This window comes from Excalfactoria chinensis, chromosome 24 (assembly GCF_039878825.1).
Source record: "Excalfactoria chinensis isolate bCotChi1 chromosome 24, bCotChi1.hap2, whole genome shotgun sequence".
NCBI lineage: Eukaryota > Metazoa > Chordata > Aves > Galliformes > Phasianidae > Excalfactoria > Excalfactoria chinensis.
In genome coordinates this window covers 4,261,821-4,280,736 of record NC_092848.1, presented here as the reverse complement: position 1 = coordinate 4,280,736, position 18,916 = coordinate 4,261,821, and the positions used below count along the sequence as shown (strand labels likewise).

General features: G+C 49.6%; 1 long non-coding RNA gene and 1 gene segment (V, D, J or C); one reads left to right on the top strand and one right to left on the bottom strand.

Moving 5' to 3' along the window:
• Positions 1–12,210: 12,210 nt before the first annotated feature.
• On the bottom strand, positions 12,211–13,126 carry LOC140262182 (T cell receptor alpha variable 26-2-like). The segment is given in 2 exon segments: positions 12,211–12,674; positions 13,084–13,126. Coding segments are annotated over 2 exon segments (507 nt in total).
• A 303-nt stretch (positions 13,127–13,429) lies between these two features.
• On the top strand, positions 13,430–14,478 carry LOC140262208 (uncharacterized). Its single transcript, XR_011905820.1, has 3 exons — positions 13,430–13,740; positions 14,155–14,204; positions 14,312–14,478. It is a non-coding gene; the product is annotated as an uncharacterized lncRNA (long non-coding RNA).
• The last annotated feature ends 4,438 nt before the right edge of the window (positions 14,479–18,916 follow it).

Sequence of the window (18,916 nt, the reverse complement as noted above, 5' to 3'; positions counted from 1 at the left end):
AGTTTGACTTACCCATCACTGAGAGTACAGCTTCCCTGTGTGGTCCTTGTAGCTGTTGCAGAGCTCCTGGCCCTGCCATTCCCTTGCCAAATTGCCTATGCTCAAGGGCTTCCACAGGGCAGCATTGCTACCAGGGCCACACAATGGAGCTCCCAGTCCCTCTAAACTCAACACTCCCATGGGTGCAGGAAGGCCCAGGAGAGTGACTCATGCCCAAACACTCACAGCTTCTCAGTGGTGTCATTTCTTCTACAAAAATGGAACAGTTCTCCTGGGGCTCAGGATCTGGAAGACCCTCAAATTGCCCCAACCTTACCCTTGTCCACTGAAGACTCCATGTGAGAGCAAATATCCCCATCTCCAGTGGGACATGGCAGTGAAACTGTGACATGTTTCTGGACTCAACGGGATCTTTGTACTTCCCCCAGTCACCCAGGGCATGCACCAGCCAAATCCAGGACTCACACTGGGGTGTCTTTCTCCAGGCACCAAGATCCTTTGATATTCCCTGAGCCCTGGGGCTGAAATTGTCGTTGTGACCCATGCAGTCACTGCTCCCCACACAGACGCCTGAGACTTCATACATTAGCACATTCTGGGGATCTGTTTTGTGAGTGTTTTGGTTTCACGCAGATTCTGTTTGATGCCAGCAACATAGCAATGGCATGGAGAATTGTTTCTACATAATATGTGGATGGCAGCATCTCTCCTCAGGACAGTTGTTGTGTCAGGCAGTGCTGGCTCAGGTGGGATCACAAGACAACGAGAATGAGAACAAAGCCCACCAGAGCCCATAAAGAATGTAACCATAAAAAATGGCTCTGTCCTGTTCCCCAGTCAGGGGCCTCTACACAGTAGCACGACTCTCCCTTTGCTGTGCTGCAGGTTGACGTCTCTATGGCCCAGCATACTGCACTCCTCCTGCCCTGCCTGGTTCCTTGTAGGTCCAGGGCAGTCAAGGGGTGGAGCTTTCAGGTAGGATAGTGTTGTAAATGGCCTTGACCTCCAATAGAGGAAACCATGCTGAGATGGGAAGGTTGGGGGAAGAATGCCTTCCGGTAAGTGAAATTAGAGGGAACAGAGAGAACAGTAGAGGTGGTGCAGTTGTAGGAAACTGTCTTGGAAAGCACAGCATGAGTATAGGTGCCATGGAGCCAGGGGTAAAGGCAGACTGAACCCCAAAAGATGCCTGTCATCCCAGTAGAATCTGACTGTGATATTCCTGGTACTCAGTCCGTACCCAGGTAAAAGGGACAATGTTGGAGGACACAAGTTGCTAGGAATGAAGGGCAGCCCTGGACAGCATATGGTAAGGTGAAGACTTATGGGAGTCCTTCATCATGTGGAAAGAATTCATGTGGAAGAATTACTACTGGAAAACTATGCCTCATCTCCTGTGCACCTCCCAACTCTGAGATTTCCAGATAGAGCTTAAGGAAAGAAGTTCTTACTGAAACAGTGTAACAGCAACATTGTTTCTCCAGGAAGGGTCACATCTGGAGATGTTCACCCGGCTGGGAAACTGGGCAAATGTCAGAGAAGAAAGAAGCAATCTGCATGGGAATGCAAAGCTCAGGTGAGTTTCAGACCAACTGCTTAAAGCCCTCAGTACACAGCACACAAGTCACAATGCAGCATGTGCATCAGTTCCTTCTGGAAGAGGATGTTGACCTGCAGATAGATCTCTGTGTGCACAGGGGAAGCAGTGCTGCCAGGGGAGACCTGAGGGCCCCTTCCTCAGAGCTTTGCCTTGCACAGAAATGGCACCTCCCTCCCCGGGGTTGTTGCACAGTCAAGGAAGCTCCCTGCACCAGGGTGTCCTTCACAGCACAGAGGTACAAGGCGCTGTCAGAGAGCTCGACTTCTGCCAGCTGCAGGAGGCTGTATTTTGCGGTGGTGTTCAGCCACGTGGTGAAACGGCCGTTGTGTTTGGAGCCTGCTGCTGCCTGATATGTGACCAGCTGTGGGGCTTGGCTTTTCTTCTGCTGGTACCAAAGAAACGCATTGAAGTTGGAGGTCTGGTATGTGCAGGAGGTCTGGAAAGTGTTTCCCTCCTCCACTGTGACTTGTCCTTCTTGCTGAGTGACAATGGTCTGCCCCACGGCATCTGGAAGAAGAAAGAAAAGGTGAACAGCTCTGCAGGGAAGGATCCAGTATTCCAACATTGATTGGATACAAAACAGTGGGAGAGAATGCTCCCTGTGTTTTATCCTGCAGAAATGAGTTGAGGCCTGGACATAGCAAGGTGGTTGTGAAAGAGCTCTGAGCTTGTAGGCCAAAGCAGATGCTGTGCTGTGCCCCTGCTGAGAGGAACAGGGAACAGCCTGTCCTGGCTCTGCAGGTTGAATGTCCCATGGAGCTACTGGGAAAAGTTGCATCCTGCTTCTGCATCCCTGTGATCATGGAGTGCTACTAAGTCCCTCAGTAAATTCTAAACAGAGCTGGGGGGTGACAAATATCATCTCTGTCTGAGATGATATACAGGAGAATACTGGAGGCCATGGTCAGTGTGCACCAGGCAGCATCCCCTTAATGCTGATGGGCTGAGATGTTTGATGTCACTGTTGTGACTTTGACAGAATTTGCTTCTTTTTGTAGGAAAAGCTGAAATGTGGGACTGCAAAGATGGCATCAATCTCTGGTGATGAAAGCAGGCAAAGTCAGAGATAAAGACGAAAAAAAAAGCAGAGAAAAGCAGGAGAGGTCCTGAGGTGTCTCTTATTTATCTTCCCTCAACATTTCCAACAGCAGCAGAATCAAGAGAGTACTGGTGCAAAACCACAATTGTCCATCAATATTTGCCCAAGGTTTATTATTACTCAGGAGCTGTTTGCCACAAAGACCCGGTGAGGCTGGTGAGCGCTTCCTGGGGAGAAGCTGGATGCCTTGATTAAAAGCCAGCACTTACCCAGCAGTTGTCCCAGGAAGGCAGTGAGGACGAGATAACTGTGGTGCATGCTGAGACCAACCCTCCTGTTTGCTGAGTGAGAAAGAGGCAGAAAACCACCTCCCAGCCCAAGATGACAGAGCTGCCGGAAGTGACTCTGCTGGCTCCACAGGCAGGGTGCTCACTGCTACTAGGAACACCCACAGGTAACACCACCATTGCTCTTACAACCCTTAAGCACAGAGAAAAGCCCTGTTCCTTCTCTCTGGTTAATGAGGACTGCAGTTCCCCAGTGGAAGCACACACCTTCATCCACTGGCTTCTCTTACTCCTACAATCACACAGCCCATCAGAGAACATGGGCTGTCAGCATATTGTGTACCCCTGCCTGTAGCCTGGCTTCTCTTACCCAGCATGTGGGTTTCATCATTTACTCGGGGCAGGCCAGTTTTCTGTTTGTTCGCAAATGGATGTGTGCAGTCTCCCACTCCTCTCACACACTTCCCCACACTCATTCTGATCCCTCACATATTACCATGGGATCTCAGCCTGCTATCTCAGCCTGCTGAACCTCCACTCCCAGGCTTTGTGTTTCCTTACCCACCTCTGTCACAGAATCTAAAACTCTTTCCTCCCAGTCACCCATTTTATTCCTGATGTGCTTTGGATGTGGTTTTGGCCACTGGCAGCCACATCTCTCCTGCACAGCAGTCTCTGCATCTGCTGGCCTAGACCTTGGTGCACTCCCACATGTGAAAGAGAGCTCATTTTCAATGTTACACAAACAAGTCAGGACTTAAGAAGAAGACAGTACTTGCTGTGGTGGTCAGACATAGGTCTTATCCCTGAAGGTGTACTGACTGAAAATTTGTATCCTCCCTCCTCTGCAGTGCAACCTGCTCCTCCTCTCACTACCTATCTTCCCACACCTTTGACCCTTTCCATATGAATTGTCTTCAGATTAGTCAGAGATTGCACAGGCCTCTCCAGTGCATCCTTAATATTCATTTTCATCTTATAACTTGTCGATCACAAAATTCTTTATCACTCACTTGAAATGTAACAGCTGTAGTTCCCTAATGACCAAAGTGTTACGGGCCGAAGAGTTCTGGTTCTCTTCCTTGTTTCCCTTTTTGCTTACAGTTTGGGGTCAGTCTGTGCTTTGCTTCCCAGATTCCATTTTACTTTACTTTTGAACTTAGAAGGGACTTGATCCACAGCCAGCATGAGCCAGTAGCCCTCAAAACCATTACACCTTAGCGAGGCCTCTGCTGAATATACACTTCATCTCCAGTGGCCCTGAATCTTGTCAAACAATCTCATAGTCTGAAAACAGAACCACAGTGGGGACCATTGGAAGGTGTTTGTGACCTAGACATGCCTTGCTCATGAAGGTTTGCAGCTGGAATGCCTTACTTCGGAGGATGCCGAGGGACATGCTCCAGGTCAGCACTGTAAGCTCGGGCGGCCCAGCGGGAAGAGCGTCAGCGCCCCCCGCGGGACAGGTCGGCACTGTGCCCTGGCACGCCCAAAGAAGTTCGTGCGCGGCCACAGCCCCGGCTCCTCTCCCCGTGTGCTTACGGCGCAGTAATAGATCGCCGCGTCCCGGAGCCGGGGCCGGGCGAGCCACAAGGCACTGGAGCGGCGGTCTGCGGACATCGACAGCCTCCCCGCCGGGTCCGGCATCTCCTTGGAGCCTTTAAAAACGCTCACAATGAATGCAGGCTCTCTGCCCGGGAGCTGACGGTACCACTGAATGTAGTCGTTGGGCTGTATACTGGGGTGTGAGCAGGTGATATTGATGCCGGTGCCCTCGCTGGTCTCCGCCGACGGCTCCTGCTGCACCTGGGCTCTGCTCACAGTCACTGCAGAGAAGAAAAGAAGCAGCAAACACAGAAAATCCATTTTCTCCCGCTGGAATTTCATGCAGGATGAGAGAGTTGCACGAGCTTGGAGAGAAGCCGAAGGGCAAGAGGAGAGCCCAGCCCCGTCCTCCCGTAGTCCCCGCAGTGCGACCCCGCCGGCGGCAGCACCGCGCACCCAGGAGCACTGCGGCCAGCCGCGCGGAAGTCACAGCCTCATCCTTCCGTTCCGCCACCCGCGCCGCGCTACCTCTGCCAGACCCGGCACTGCTCCTCCCGCGGCGCCTCCTTCCCTCCTCCACCGCCCCGGGGCTGCGCTCTGCGCCAGCTTCACTCGGGGTTGATCCGGGTTGCGAGTGCTGGACGACTGTTCTCGGGAAGCACTGTTCGGGCTCTGCGTGTCCCGCAGCGTAGTCCTGGTGCGGACGCGTTAGAGGAGAGCTGAGGGACTGCTGTGAAAGCTCCTTCGGAGCAGAAGAACCAGTCACCCGTCTACAGAGTCCCCCGCGACATGGGCAGGAGAGAGGAGACAGAGACGGGAAGAGACGGATAGGGGAGGGCGATGCGGCCGACACCTGGCCTCTCGCTTGTACCCGGCGCTGCCGCAAATCCGCAAACCTGGCATCAGGAATGGATCGTGTACTGCTGGACGAAGTACCACGCGGTACCCCGAGAGCTCCACGAGCTCCGAGTCCATCAGGCTGTTGCTGCTGCCCGTGATGCTGATGTCGCTGATCGAGGAGCCGGAGGAAGGCTGGCTGGGGCGCCGGGTCATACGGCTGCGAATGCCGAGCAACAGGATTTGAATGCGTAGGAAAGTCTGAGAGGGAGCCAGGAGGCACGGTTACAAACCCCACATCTCTCTCAGTACACCCGGGTGGTTATGGTGATAAAAACTGTGTCTGCCACATCTGGTTGGGGTTCAAGACCTGCACGTGTTCCATTAGAATCGTGGACCACTCTTCTTGTAGCAGGGCACAGCACATGGCAGGGACATCTTCAACCCCAGTCTGATTCCACCATTTGGCACCAAACCACTCATGCCACTCTCCCCAGTAACTGGTTATTTGTCCATCAGTGTACACAAGACTGAGTGAGATGGTGCAGAGTTAAGAAATGATTCGTAAGAGTTCAAAACAATCTGTTGGGATCAGTCACGTGGCTCAACCCGATCTGAGGGGCTCCTGCTGCACACCACTCCATCCCTCCCTACGTGTTCATCCCTTTCCCTGTATGTCCCAAGGAGTGATTCTATAGTTCTGTCTCACACCAGTCCCTGTCCGTGTCCTGATTCACAGCTGCAACTCTTGCAAAGGCCAGGTGAGATTTATTTCTTCCTACCATTTTCATTGCCTTTCTGCACACAGGCTTAAGGAAATACTTCATCTCAATCCTCTTGTGTCCTGGCTCCATTACAACACATTGTTTTTTATGTATTTCATGAAATCTCTTGGAAAATGGGAAATGTGATGTGATGGAAGCACAAGTGGGGAATGTCTTCTGATGAGTGAAAGGAGAGTGAAGAGGAAGAACTTTGAAGATGATGCTGATGTCAGAACATATGATGAAAGGCAGAGCATTTTGCACAATGAGGATGAGAACAATCAAGTTCCTGTCCTAAAGCCTTCACAAATTCCTGCATCCCGGCCTTCACCTCCACATGATCCATTGTTGTGGTAGTCTCGTGTAGCTAAGGAAGAAAGGCAATGTTTGTTGTCAGGGGATAAGGTGAGGACATGAAGGGGGACTTCCATCCTCTGGAGAGATGGAGAGATGTGGATTTGATAGAAGGTGCACTGAGTGGAGAAGCAGTGGGTTGGATGGTTACATTTGAGAGGAAGTGTCTACTCTGGCTTCTCTGACAACATGTCCGGTGTCTACTGTGACTCTCTTCTAATCACTTTTAACATCGTTCTTTTTACAGTCCCTTTTTCTCAAAGATCTCTTTTAGCCAGATCTACAACGAGTCTGGACTGACCTGTTTTTGATTTTTTGCACCCTCTTTGATGCAGTATTAAGGAAACTGTCCTGTGACTGCCAGGCAGATTTATCTTCTGAACAGAAAATGGAAAAGGAACAGTCAAGTCTTCTGGGAGCTGTAGTTCGTTCTTCTCTTCTGTGACAGAACTATCAACAATCCATGGAACTCCAGAATTAACACTCTTACTCCCAGTTCACTAGATGATGTTATGATGTGGAACACCGATAAGAAAAATCATAGAACCAGGACAGCCCCAATACTCTGTATCAGGCTGACTTCACCTGCCTCCTCCAGACCTGATCACCACTAGAGCTGAGGCATTGGTCTCACCCATGTAATTCTGCCATATAAATCTTGGAGCCTATAATCACAACACTTCAAAGAAACCTTCATTAGAGAATGGGCACAGTGGAAATCTGGAAATGAAAAGGTAGCACTGCAGGAAACTAAAATCAGCCCATATAATGAGAATGGATAGATTGCATTCAAGGTTAGCTAGTCAGCAAATTATGGCCTGCATCAACCGTACCTCTGGACCTGCAGCAATGAAGGACCAGTATAAAAGACAGCCCAGTTCCCAACTCTGCCATCCACTTCTCTTGCCTTCTCCTCATTGGGAACCAGGTAAGTGTGATGCCCTCTTTTTGGGGTACTAAGTTGTCTTTGTAAGGATTAGTGCATACAGTAGTTCTGAGTAGATGGAATGTTCTTGAATAGCTGAGTTTGGCCTGTAGGTTAAGAGTTAGTGGGTGGGGGGTTTAGGTAGGTGTGTGTATAGGTTCTCTCGTGTGCATCAGGTTTTGTGTAGCAGGATTACACGTCTGTGTGGGATTTAGGATAGTATATATATCTATATATATATATATATCCTGGACAGTCAAGGTCCTGGGAAAAGTCGGGTTAATTGGCGGGTATGTCACCTTCTCTCCTCCTCTTGCATCAATGAAATGTTATCAGATAGTTGAGTTCTATGCTATGGGATACAACAGAGGAGATAATGTCTGCTCAGAGTGCTTGGAACACAGCTTACATGGCTTTAGATTGATGCTCACAAAGAGTCTGTCTGGGCAATACAGTTCATTTTCAGGACCTGACATCTGACTTCCTCAGCCTTCTCTTCCGTCCTTAGTAGTTGCCTTGGCTGCTCTGTGAGAGGCTACCCAGGCTGTTCCTCACATACCTTCATGCTCTACTTCCTTTTCTTCCTCTCTCCCAGGTATACCTGCAGTCCTAAGACATGTCCTGCTACACCCAGTGTGTGCCATGCCGGCCCTGTGGCCCAACACCTCTGGCCAGCAGCTGCAATGAGCCCTGTGTCAGGCAGTGCCAGAACTCCACCATTGTCATCGAGCCCTCTCCTGTGGTGGTGACCCTGCCCGGACCCATCCTCAGCTCCTTCCCACAGAACACTGTTGTGGGATCCTCCACCTCTGCTGCTGTTGGCAGCATCCTCAGCTCTGAGGGAGTGCCCATCACCTCAGGGGGCTTGTATTTGTCTGGCTTTGGCAGCCGCTACTGTGGCAGAAGGTGCCTGCCCTGCTAAAGCCACTGGCCATGATCCAGGAGAAATTCATCCATAAACGTTGAACACGGTGCTCGATCAAAAAGGAATTTTTAAGCCACTACTTTCAGAATACCGGAACATACTCAGCTACCTTAGGAAATGCTGAGAGGAGGAGGCAGTCCTGGGCTTTCTGAAAACATAGCTCATGCCTCTTTTTTTTTGCCTCATTCTAACACCTTCACTCCTTTTTCTCTTTTTATATATTATTTTTCCCTTCCATTCTGCTCCTATATGGCTCCATAGAACCATCTCTTCACTTCCAAAAAGGCGGGCACTAGCTTTGCAGGAACTCAAACATGAGACAGAGAGAATCCAGCACTGTGAAGCCCCTGCCCAGTGTGATCTCATTTTCCTCTAAATATATTCATTAAAGATTTCTGCATCTCATTTGAGCTTTTGATTTTTCTTTCCTCCTTGCATGGCTTCTAGAACTGCCCAGAAAACATGGCTTTGCTCTTGGTATATATTAGAGGAGTGTTTATTGTGACCCTTCTCCATTCCCAGATGAATAGGAGATTATGACACCCTGCATGGGGTTTTCCCTAGATGTAAGTCCATGACAGAGGGGCACAGGCTCTGCGAAAAAGAAAAAAAGAAGAAAAGGAGATAAGGAGAGACAAAGGAGCAAAGGAAAAACAATGGAAGGGTCAACAACTCTTCACTGGGTGAACTGGCCAGCCATGGGCCCTGTGCCCTGGGAGAGTGGGGAAGGCAGAGAGTTAGCAGATATTTTTAACCAGAATTGACTAAATCTAACCAAGTCAAACAAAATTAGTGAGACAAGAGTACCCGAAGTGTGAGTCAAACCATGACAGCAACACCCTTTGGAAGAATACTCATTTCCCTCTTCAGAGTCATTCATGTTACCTGCATCTCAACCTCAGCCTCCATGTGATCCTTTTACATGGTGGTCTGAATTTGCTAGGAATGAAGGGCAGCCCTGGACTGCCCATGATAATGTGAGGCCTCATGGGTGTCCTTCATCATGTGGAAAGCATTCATGTTGAGGGACTACAAGTAGAAATCGTGCATCATCTCCTGTGCTCCTCCCAACACTGGCATTTCCAGATGGAGCTTAGAGAAAGAAGTTCTTGCTGAAGTAGCATATCAGCAACATTTTGCTCTCTAGAAAGGGACATTCTGGGAATGTCCACCCAGCAGGGACTTTGGCCAAAAGTGAGAGAACAAAGAAGCAATCTTCATGGGTGGGTTTCAGACCAGCTGCTTAAAACCCTCAGTGCACAGCAAAGCACACAAATAACGATGCAGCATGTGTTCTCTGCACAGCCCATGGAAAAACTCTGTAGTCCAGGTGGATAAAGGATGAGCAGTTCCAAGTCAGGGTCTCTTTCATCACTTCTCATTACTCAAAAGACACAGACACCTGTCCCTTCTGGAAGAAGATGCTGACCTGCAGATCTCTGTGTGCACAGGGGAAGCAGCACTGCCAGGGGAGAGCTGAGGGCCCCTTCCTCAGAGCTCCGCCTTGCACAGAAATGGCACCTCCCTCCCCGGGGTTGTTGTACGGCCAAGGAAGCTCCCTGCCCCAGGGTGTCCTGCACAGCACAGAGGTACAAGGCGTTGTCAAAGAGCTTGACTTCTGCCAGCTGCAGGAGGCTGTATTTCGCGGTGGTGTTCAGCCACGTGGTGAAACGGCCGTTGTGCTTGGGGCCTGTTGCTGGCTGATATGTGACCAGCTGTGGGGCTTGGCCTTTCTTCTGCTGGTACCAAAGAAAGGCATCAAAGTTGGAGGTCTGGTATGTGCAGGAGGTCTGGAAGGTGTTTCCCTCCTCCACTGTGACTTGTCCTTCTTGCTGGGTGACAATGGTCTGCCCCACGGCATCTGGAAGAAGAAAGTGAAGGTGAGCAGGGAAGGTTCCAGTGTGCCAAAACTGAGTGGATACAAAACAATGGGAGAGAAGGCAGAAAGGTGTTAAGGCCTCGACACAGCAAGATGGTATTGGAAGAGCTCTGAGCTTGTAAGGCAAAGTAGATGCTGTGCTGTGCCTCTGCTGAGAGGAACAGGGAGCAACCTGTCCTTGCTCTGCAGGTTGAATGTCCCATGGAGCTACTGGGAAATGATGCATCCTGCTTCCTCATCCCCATCCTCTTGGAGACCTCCTAAGTCCCTTATTGTATACAAAGATGAGCCGAGGATTGACAAGTGTGATCTCTGGCTACGTTGGAATCCAAGAGAACACAGAAAGCCATGGTCAGTATGCACCAAGCAACATCCACTTAATGCTCATGGGATTAAATGTTCAATGCCACTCTTGTGACTTTGACAGGATCTGCTTATTTCTGCTGGAAAGGCTGAAATGTGGGACTAAGGGGATGGCTGTGTTCTCTGTGGGTGGCAGGAGGTGGGTCAGTACAGAAAGGAAGAAAAAGAGAAAAAGAGAAGAGAAAAGCAGGAGAGGTCCTGAGGTCTCTCTTATTTATCTTCCCTCAACATTTCCAACAGCAGCAGAATCAAGAGAGTACTGGTGCAAAACCACAATTGTTCATCAACATTTGCCCAAGGTTTATTATTACTCAGGAGCTGTTTGCCACAAAGACCCGGTGAGGCTGGTGAGCGCTTCCTGGGGAGAAGCTGGATGCCTTGATTAAAAGCCAGCACTTACCCAGCAGTTGTCCCAGGAAGGCAGTGAGGACGAGATAGCTGCAGTGCATGCTGAGACCGACCCTCCTGTTTGCTGAGTGAGAAAGAGGCAGAAAACCACCTCCCAGCCCAAGATGACAGAGCTGCCGGAAATGACTCTGCTGGCTCCACAGGCAGGGTGCTCACTGCTACTAGGAACACCCACAGGTAACACCACCATTTCTCTTATAATCCTTAAGAACAGAGAAAAGCCCTATTCCTCCTCTCTGGCTGACAAGCATTGCAGTTCCCCAGTGGAATCACACACCTTCATCCACTGGCTTCTCAAGGACTCCCACAATCACACAGCCACATGCAATACCCCTGCCTGGAGCCTTATCCTGCACTTCATGTGGCTCTCCTCCTTTGCCTAGGATAGGCCATTCTGTTGTTCACTGGCCATCAGATGAGTGCAGTTACCCACTCCTCTCACACACATCCCCCCCACTCGTGCTAATCCCTCAGACATCAAATGGGACCTCAGCCTGCCAAACCTCCACTCCCAGGCTTTGTTATTCCTTACCCAACTCTGTCCCAGACTTTAATACTCTTTCTTCCCAGTCACTGATTTACTCCTGATGTGCTTTGGATCTGGTTTTGGTCTCTGGCAGCCAGATCTCTACTGCAGAGCAGTCTCTGCATCTACTAGCTTAGACCTTGGTGCACTCCCACAGAAGAAAGAGAGCACAGTTTCAACACATCACAGACAAGTCAGGAATTAAGAAGAAGACAGGATGTACTATGGTGGTCAGGCATAGGTCTTATCCCTGAAGGTGTACTGATTGGAAATTTTTGTTCTCCTTCCTGTGCAGTGCATCTTGTTTTTCCTTCCTTTGTGACACCCTTGACCTGTCCCTAAACATTCCTTAATATGCGTGAATAGCCCCACAAGTCCCTCAAGAGCATTCCCCATCTTTCCTTTCATCTTGTCACTTGTCACTCACTTCTAATCTAACAGCAGTGGTTCCCTAATGGCAGCAGTGGTCTCCCTCCTTGTCTCCCTTATGCTTACATTTTTGGGTTACTCTATGCTTTATCACTGTCCCTTTTAATTTTACTTCCCTTGGAACTGAGAAGGGACTTGACTCACAGCCAGCATGAACCAGTAGCCCTCACAACCAACACACCTTACAGTAGCCTCTACTGAATCTACACCTCACCTGCAGGGACCCCAAATCCTGTCACCCCGTCTGCTGATTTTAAACCTTAGCCACTGTGGGGACCGCTCGAATTTGTCTGCAACCTCGACATGCCGTATTCATGAAGGTGTGCAGCTTACACCGGAGGATGCCGAGTAGTGCAAGGGACATGTTCCATGTCAGCAATGTCAGCTCGGGAGGCCCCAGCCGGAGGTGCTGCATCGCCCCCTGCGGGCACGGACGGCACTGTGCCCCCGCCATGCACAAAGCGGTTCGTGCCCGGCCGCAGCCCCGGCTTCGCTTCCTGTGGGTCCACGGCGCAGTAATACACCGCCGCATCCCCGAGTCGGGGCCAGGAGAGCCACAGGGCGCTGGAGCGGCGGTCCGCCGACACCGACAGCCGCCCCAACGGGTCCGGCACTTCCTTGGAGCCTGTAACAGCGCTGACGAGGAATGCGGGGCCTCGACCCGGGAGCTGTCGGTACCAGTGGATGTATCTGGCTTGTATGCTGGGGTGTGAGCAGGTGATGTTGATGCCGGTGCCCTCGCTGGTCTCTACTGAAGGCTCCTGCTGCACCTGGGCTCTGCACGCAGTCAATCCTGAAAAGAAAATAAACATCAAGGTCAGGAAATGCCTTCAATGGAAAAGATATGTTGTGGTGAAGAGAAAATAAAATGTTCACAGAGATGAACATTTTCTGAGTAGACGGAAAATCTCACTAACTTGTTGTCTGCGGGGAAAAAAAAAAAAAAAAAAAAAAAAAAAAAAAAAAAAAAAAAGCTGGGTTGTTTTTAAAGAGGTTCCAAACCAGAAAGAGCAAGGGGTGAGAGCAAAAGTCGGTGCGGGAAGCAGCAGTGTGGGGAGGGATTATTTTTTAAGAAGCGCAGGGAGAAAGAGTAGACAGGTGGAAAAGGAGGGCTGAGCTCTACGAAAACAGACGGTCTGAATGCAGCCGGGAGGAAAGAGAGGTCATCATGTTGGAAAGAACATCCCAGCAGCCCCGCGCACCAAGGAGCACCGCGGCCAGCCCCGCGGCCCGGCACTGCCGCATCCCGCCGCTCCGCCGCCCGCTCCGCGCTGCCCTGCCAGCCCCTGCTCAGCTCGGCCCGCGGCGCATCTTCCCCTCCGCCGCCGCCAGCTCCGCCCTGGGGCTGCGCCCTGCGCCGGCGTCACTCGCGGTTGCTCCGAGCTGCGAGTGTTGGGCTCCTGTTGGTAGCAGGTTTTGGGCTCTGCATGTCCTGCAGCGTAGGCCGGGCACTGCGGTGTAGGCGGAGAGCTGAGGAAAGGCTGCGAAAGCTCCTTCGGTACAGGAGGAAGCACCTGCTCGCCTACAGCGTCCCCAGCGAGAAGGGCAGCCGAGAGCTCAGAGGCATGGGACGGCTCGGGGAGCGCGACGCTTCTGAGCCTTTGTGGCCCGTCTTTGCTCGGAGCTGCGGGAATGGTTCGTGTGCTGCTGCCCGGGAAGGCGGCACCCCGAGAGCTCCCCGAGCTCCGGGTTCCGCAGGCTGCTGCTGCCCGTGGTGCTGATGTCGCTGCTCGACGATCCCCAGAAAGACCGGCAGTGTCACCGGGACGGGCGGCTGGGAATGTGGAGCAACAGGCTTTGACTTCTGCTTTTCGACCTCTGTTCTGCTAGTGAGACGGGACACTCCATATATCCTATGTGTATGTATGTGTGTGTATATATGCTTATAAGGCACTTCTTCCAGTCATGTAGAGCATTAATGGAAAATCAATGACTACTGGTCCAGCACTCATCCCTGAGAAACCCCTTAATAGATTCCTCTCCCCAGCTGTACTCTGAGTAGCAGTCGCAACAGTTAGAACCCAGCAGATCATCTAGTTTTCCAACTACATTATGCATTAACTCAAGTCATAACTCACCTATTTTTGTGTGAGGACTATACAACAGGCAGTGATTTCATGCCAAAATATAGGCATATAACATTCAGCATCCTTGATTTTTTCACTGTCTCCTGAGTAGTGTACAAAATGAACTGATGTCACTTAGACATTATTTGCCCTCTGCACAAACATGCTAGCTGGTGCTTATTTCTGTGTTGTGTTTTGTGCTTTTAGCAATGGCACCTGGATATATTTCCTCAGAAGCACTGTGGGAGGGAATGAAGGTAATACAGTTGACATGTTGTTGCCTGCGTCCTCTTTCTTTCCCCTCTGAAGATGGATGCGATCCCTGTTTTTTGTTACGTTTTGTTTTGTGCTTTTATTTTCCTAGCTAGGGCAGCCATTGAGAGGTGACAGAGAGCAGCCTAAAAATGGCATCACCCAACCAAACACCCCTGGATGCATCCCACCTCATCTCATGGACACTAGTATGTTCAACTGGAACAAGTTTTCCATAAGGATTTCTCCCTTATAGGGAATAGTGTTCCACTCTCCAAAATTCTGTGAAGAAATTCAGGGAACTGGGAGGCCTGAAGACAAGCCTTACCCCTGGGAATGGAGGAAAGGCAAACATTCAGTATTTCATTGCTTTCCATTTAGTTTCTCAGAGAGTCAGTGAAGAGAAGGAAGTGTAGTGGGAGCCTTGCTGCAGATGTTGAAGATGTTGAAGGTGTTGACCATGACTAGAAAAGTCTTCTCTGTTGGGCCTTGCATTTTGGAATTGAGAAGCCCTTCCCTTATCCCTGACAGAATGCAGGAATGGAATCAGACAGAATGCACCATGCCAGGCTGTGTTCCGTGTGCCGGAGGGTATAATGGCAGAAACAGAGTTCCATCATAGAAGGAAAAGATTGAGCTCTGTGTGGACAGGTTCTGTGCAGTGTGACTTTGATAAATTCACTGGCTCTGCCTGAAACTGAAGAAAGATGAGGTTCCAGTACCAGAAGAAAGTTGGGATGTGTTTGTTGTCTCTAGGCCTCTTCCTACTCTGTCTTAATAAATCCAACACTTAATTTCACACTGTATTAGTGTGCCTTTCTCTGAGGATCGGGAAAGGATCTTACACTGCTGTGCACTACTCTGAGCCTACTTTGATCTCTGGGGCAGAAAAGAAAGAGGCAAAAGAGGCCAGAAGGATTGTCCTGGGAACAGTTTGAGGTGGAATAAGGTCACAGCCCAGAGCTGTGCCACTTGCCAGAATGCCTCCAAGGAGTGATTCAGCATGACACCATTTGCCTTTGCAGGATTCTTCCAGCACAAGGGCTGAATCTTCAGTCCAAATGGATTTGTATTGCCCAGAAATACTTGAGTCTCCCTTCTAGCCACTCCTAAGTTGCCTTCAGCAAGGACTGAACATAGCATAAAGCCACAGATGAAATAGAACAGCATAGGAAAACAACATGAGGCCTATATCTGCAATGTTAGGGACTGAAGTGGAGCTTCTCAGAAAATATTATTGCTGTCTTTTCTCCTCAGTGATCTCTGTTAGAACCCCTCAAAACCAGCTTGAAGCGACCTCCTTTCCCCTCTACACTTCTTGGCCAGGAAGTGAGGGCCCTGTGGCAACACTGCTGTAGGAATGAATCTTGTTTTTTCCTGCTGCATCCCATACTCAAAGGCCACTCTTTGAGTCATTTTATTTCCTTCTTCAGACTCACTGAACATACGCTGTATCCTTTAGTGTGTCCTTCCCTGCTTCTGTGGAAGAGGAGTGCCTTCTACTAAATCCAGCAGCAGTGGGAAAAGATAACTGGACATAGCAGTGGTTCTCTCTGGATGATAAAAACAAGTACAAGTAATGTATTCAAAGGAAAGCTTAAATTTGGCAACTGCCAAACCATTTTGTCTAGGCAGGTTTTTTCAATTGAATGATTTCCAAAGGATAGCAAGTGTGCTTTTCTCCATGTGGGGTGATGTAAATTGATACTGGAATTTCCCTGCATTCCCCGGGCTATGTGTGCCTGCAACCAGATCTTTTGAACTTCAGCCAAGCCTCAACAGTGCAGAAGGGCTGCTGCTGGAGGGTATCTGGTGGGGTTGAATATGGAAAATGATGGCAGGGCTGGATTTCAACAGTGTTGCATGTGAGCGTGCTGCAATCCCAGCACTCTTCAGCACAGTGCCTTTCTTGACCTGGTTGTCCCCAAGATGAGAGAATCAACATGTTCCCTGTGCCTTGACTTTCTTGCCGTTTTCCACCTCAAAACCTGCACTCACACCTTCAGACAGGCCACTCCTGGTACTCTTTTTGTTAAAAAGCCACAGTGTCCACAGATCATCTCATCACCTGTGAAATGCAGGGAATCAGGGAATCATAGCATACTCTGAGGAAGATCAAACACACAAAAGTCTGTGACTCCATCACCTTTCTCCACACAGGCTTAAGGAAAGCTAAACCATAATCCTCTTGAGTCTGGTCTCATTTATAACAGCTTGTTTTTTGTCTCTTTCAATAAACGTACTAAAAAATGGGAATCATGTTGTGATGGAAGCACAAGTGAAAAATGCCTTCTGATGAGTAAAAGGAGAGGGAACTATAAAGACAATGGAGATGTCAGAACGTATGATGAAAAGCAGAGCATTTTGTAAAATGAGGATGAGAAAAATCAAGTTCCTGTCCCAAAGACCATGCTACAAACTGACCCAGAACTACAGGCGAAATGGACAATGATATTTCTGGCAATACACAATATATATATGTATATGTAAAGCAAAGAGCAACACTGAGAAGACTAGACATTCCAGATTCCTAGATGACTGTGCATTTCACCTGGAAACACTGACAATTCTCCCATTTGACAAAAGAAATTCTCCACTTTTGGGAACAATGTTATACCAGATCTCCATGAAGATGAACTTGCTAAGGAAGACATAGAGTGGGATCCTCAGCTGCCTTTCACTTCCCACACTGACAAAGGAGAAGTCATTCTCATCAAGATTAGGAGAGGCATGGGAAAGATAATGATAAACAGGACCATGAGCCACCTGGGGTGGTCTGTTAAATCCCAGAAGAATCAACTTGATCACTGATCTCCTGCTCTGTTTTGTCATGGCTCAACATTTTCTGGTTCACTGCTGATTTGTTAAAGCCATTGCCATCAGATGCAGTGTGATCACATCCCTCCTACTGGTCTCTCTAGGAATTCCCTTCTCTGCCAATTACTGCATTCGCTGGCAAACAGCCCTCTGAAAATAAAGGCTACATCAATGCACTCACAAAAGAGCAGGCACACATGGAAACAAAAGTGCACGCACAATTTAGGTACATGCATACGCTCATCACTCATGCTCAAGCAGACACAAAGCTGGAGAGGCATGGGCTGAGGCTATGGGGAGCTGACTGAAGAGACACTGGGGACCTTTCTGGCAGGGCAAAGCTGCAGTGCTCTGAGCAGGACAGGGCTCCAGATGAGCTGCCAGCACAATTTGCAGATGTGCAGGGATGGCTCAGTGAAAGGGCTCCAAAGAGGTAATGCAACTTATCCAGAGGAAGACATGATGAGAAAGAATTGAAACCCATCAGTCCAGGCCACATGCCATAGCATCCAATCACATGAGCCCACTGGAGCAAGATGGAATGTAGAAAAAGAGGAAGACACAGCAAATGCATATGCAGGTTTGCCACAGACAGCATCACTTGACTGAGCGGGATCCATGAGTCCTCTGCCATCACTGATTCAGTTCTGGTCCACAAACACTGAGGCCTCTCAATCTGAGCACTCAGAAGAAGCCTCCATGAGGGAATGGGTGTGGCATAATCCAGGAAATGAACAAGCAGCATTAAGGGAAGGAGCCACACAGCTCATGCCATTGGCTGTTTTCCATTCATCAGGTGCTGTTTTCCATTCATCACGTGCACCTTAGAAAATTGTCACTTCCATGTAGGTAACACCTGGGCCTGGGGCAGTGCAGGGTCTTGTTTGTGGACGGCACTTCAAAGAAACCTTCATTAGAGCATTGGCTCATCATAGATCTGGAAATGAAGCACTGCAGGAAATAAAAAACCAGCCCATATAATGAGAAAGGACAGTTTGCATTTAAGGTTAGCTGGTCAGAAAATTATGGCCTGCATCAACCGGACCTCTGGACCTGCAGCGATGAAGGACCAGTATAAAAGGCAGCCCAGTTCCATACTTTGCCATCCACCTATCTTGCCTTCTCCTCACTGGGAACCAGGTAAGTGTGAAGCCCTCTCTTCTCCTCTTGCCTGAATAGAAACGTTATGAGATAGTTGAGTTCTATGCTATGGGAGAACATGGTGGAGATGACGTCTGCTCAGAGAGTGCTTGGGACACAGCTTACATGGCTTTAGACTGATACACTCAGAGAGTCTGTCTGGGTTAGACATCTCATTGTTGGGACTTGACATAATGAAGCCATCTGACTTTCTTTGTCAGTCTTCTCTTCCACCCTTAGTAGTTGCCCTGGCTCCTTTGTGAGAGACTACCCAGGCTGTTCCTCACATACCCTCATGCTCTACTTCCTTCTCTTCCTCTTTCCTAGGTATACCTGCAGTCCTAAGACATGTCTTGCTACACCCAGTGTGTGCCATGCCAGCCCTGTGGCCCGACTCCTCTGGCCAGCAGCTGCAATGAGCCCTGTGTCAGGCAGTGCCAGAGTTCCAATGTTGCCATTGAGCCCTCTCCTGTGGTGGTGACCCTGCCCGGACCCATCCTCAGCTCCTTCCCGCAGAACACTGTTGTGGGATCCTCCACCTCTGCTGCTGTTGGCAGCATCCTCAGTTCTGAGGGTGTGCCCATCACCTCAGGGGGCTTTGACTTGTCCGTCTTTGGCAGTCGCTACTGTGGCAGAAGGTACCCTCCCTGTTAAAGCCACTGACTGTGATCCTGGAGAAATTTATCCATAAACCAGAAACATGGTGCTGGATCAAGAAGGAATATTCAAGCCACAGCTTTCAGAATTCCAAACCATGCTC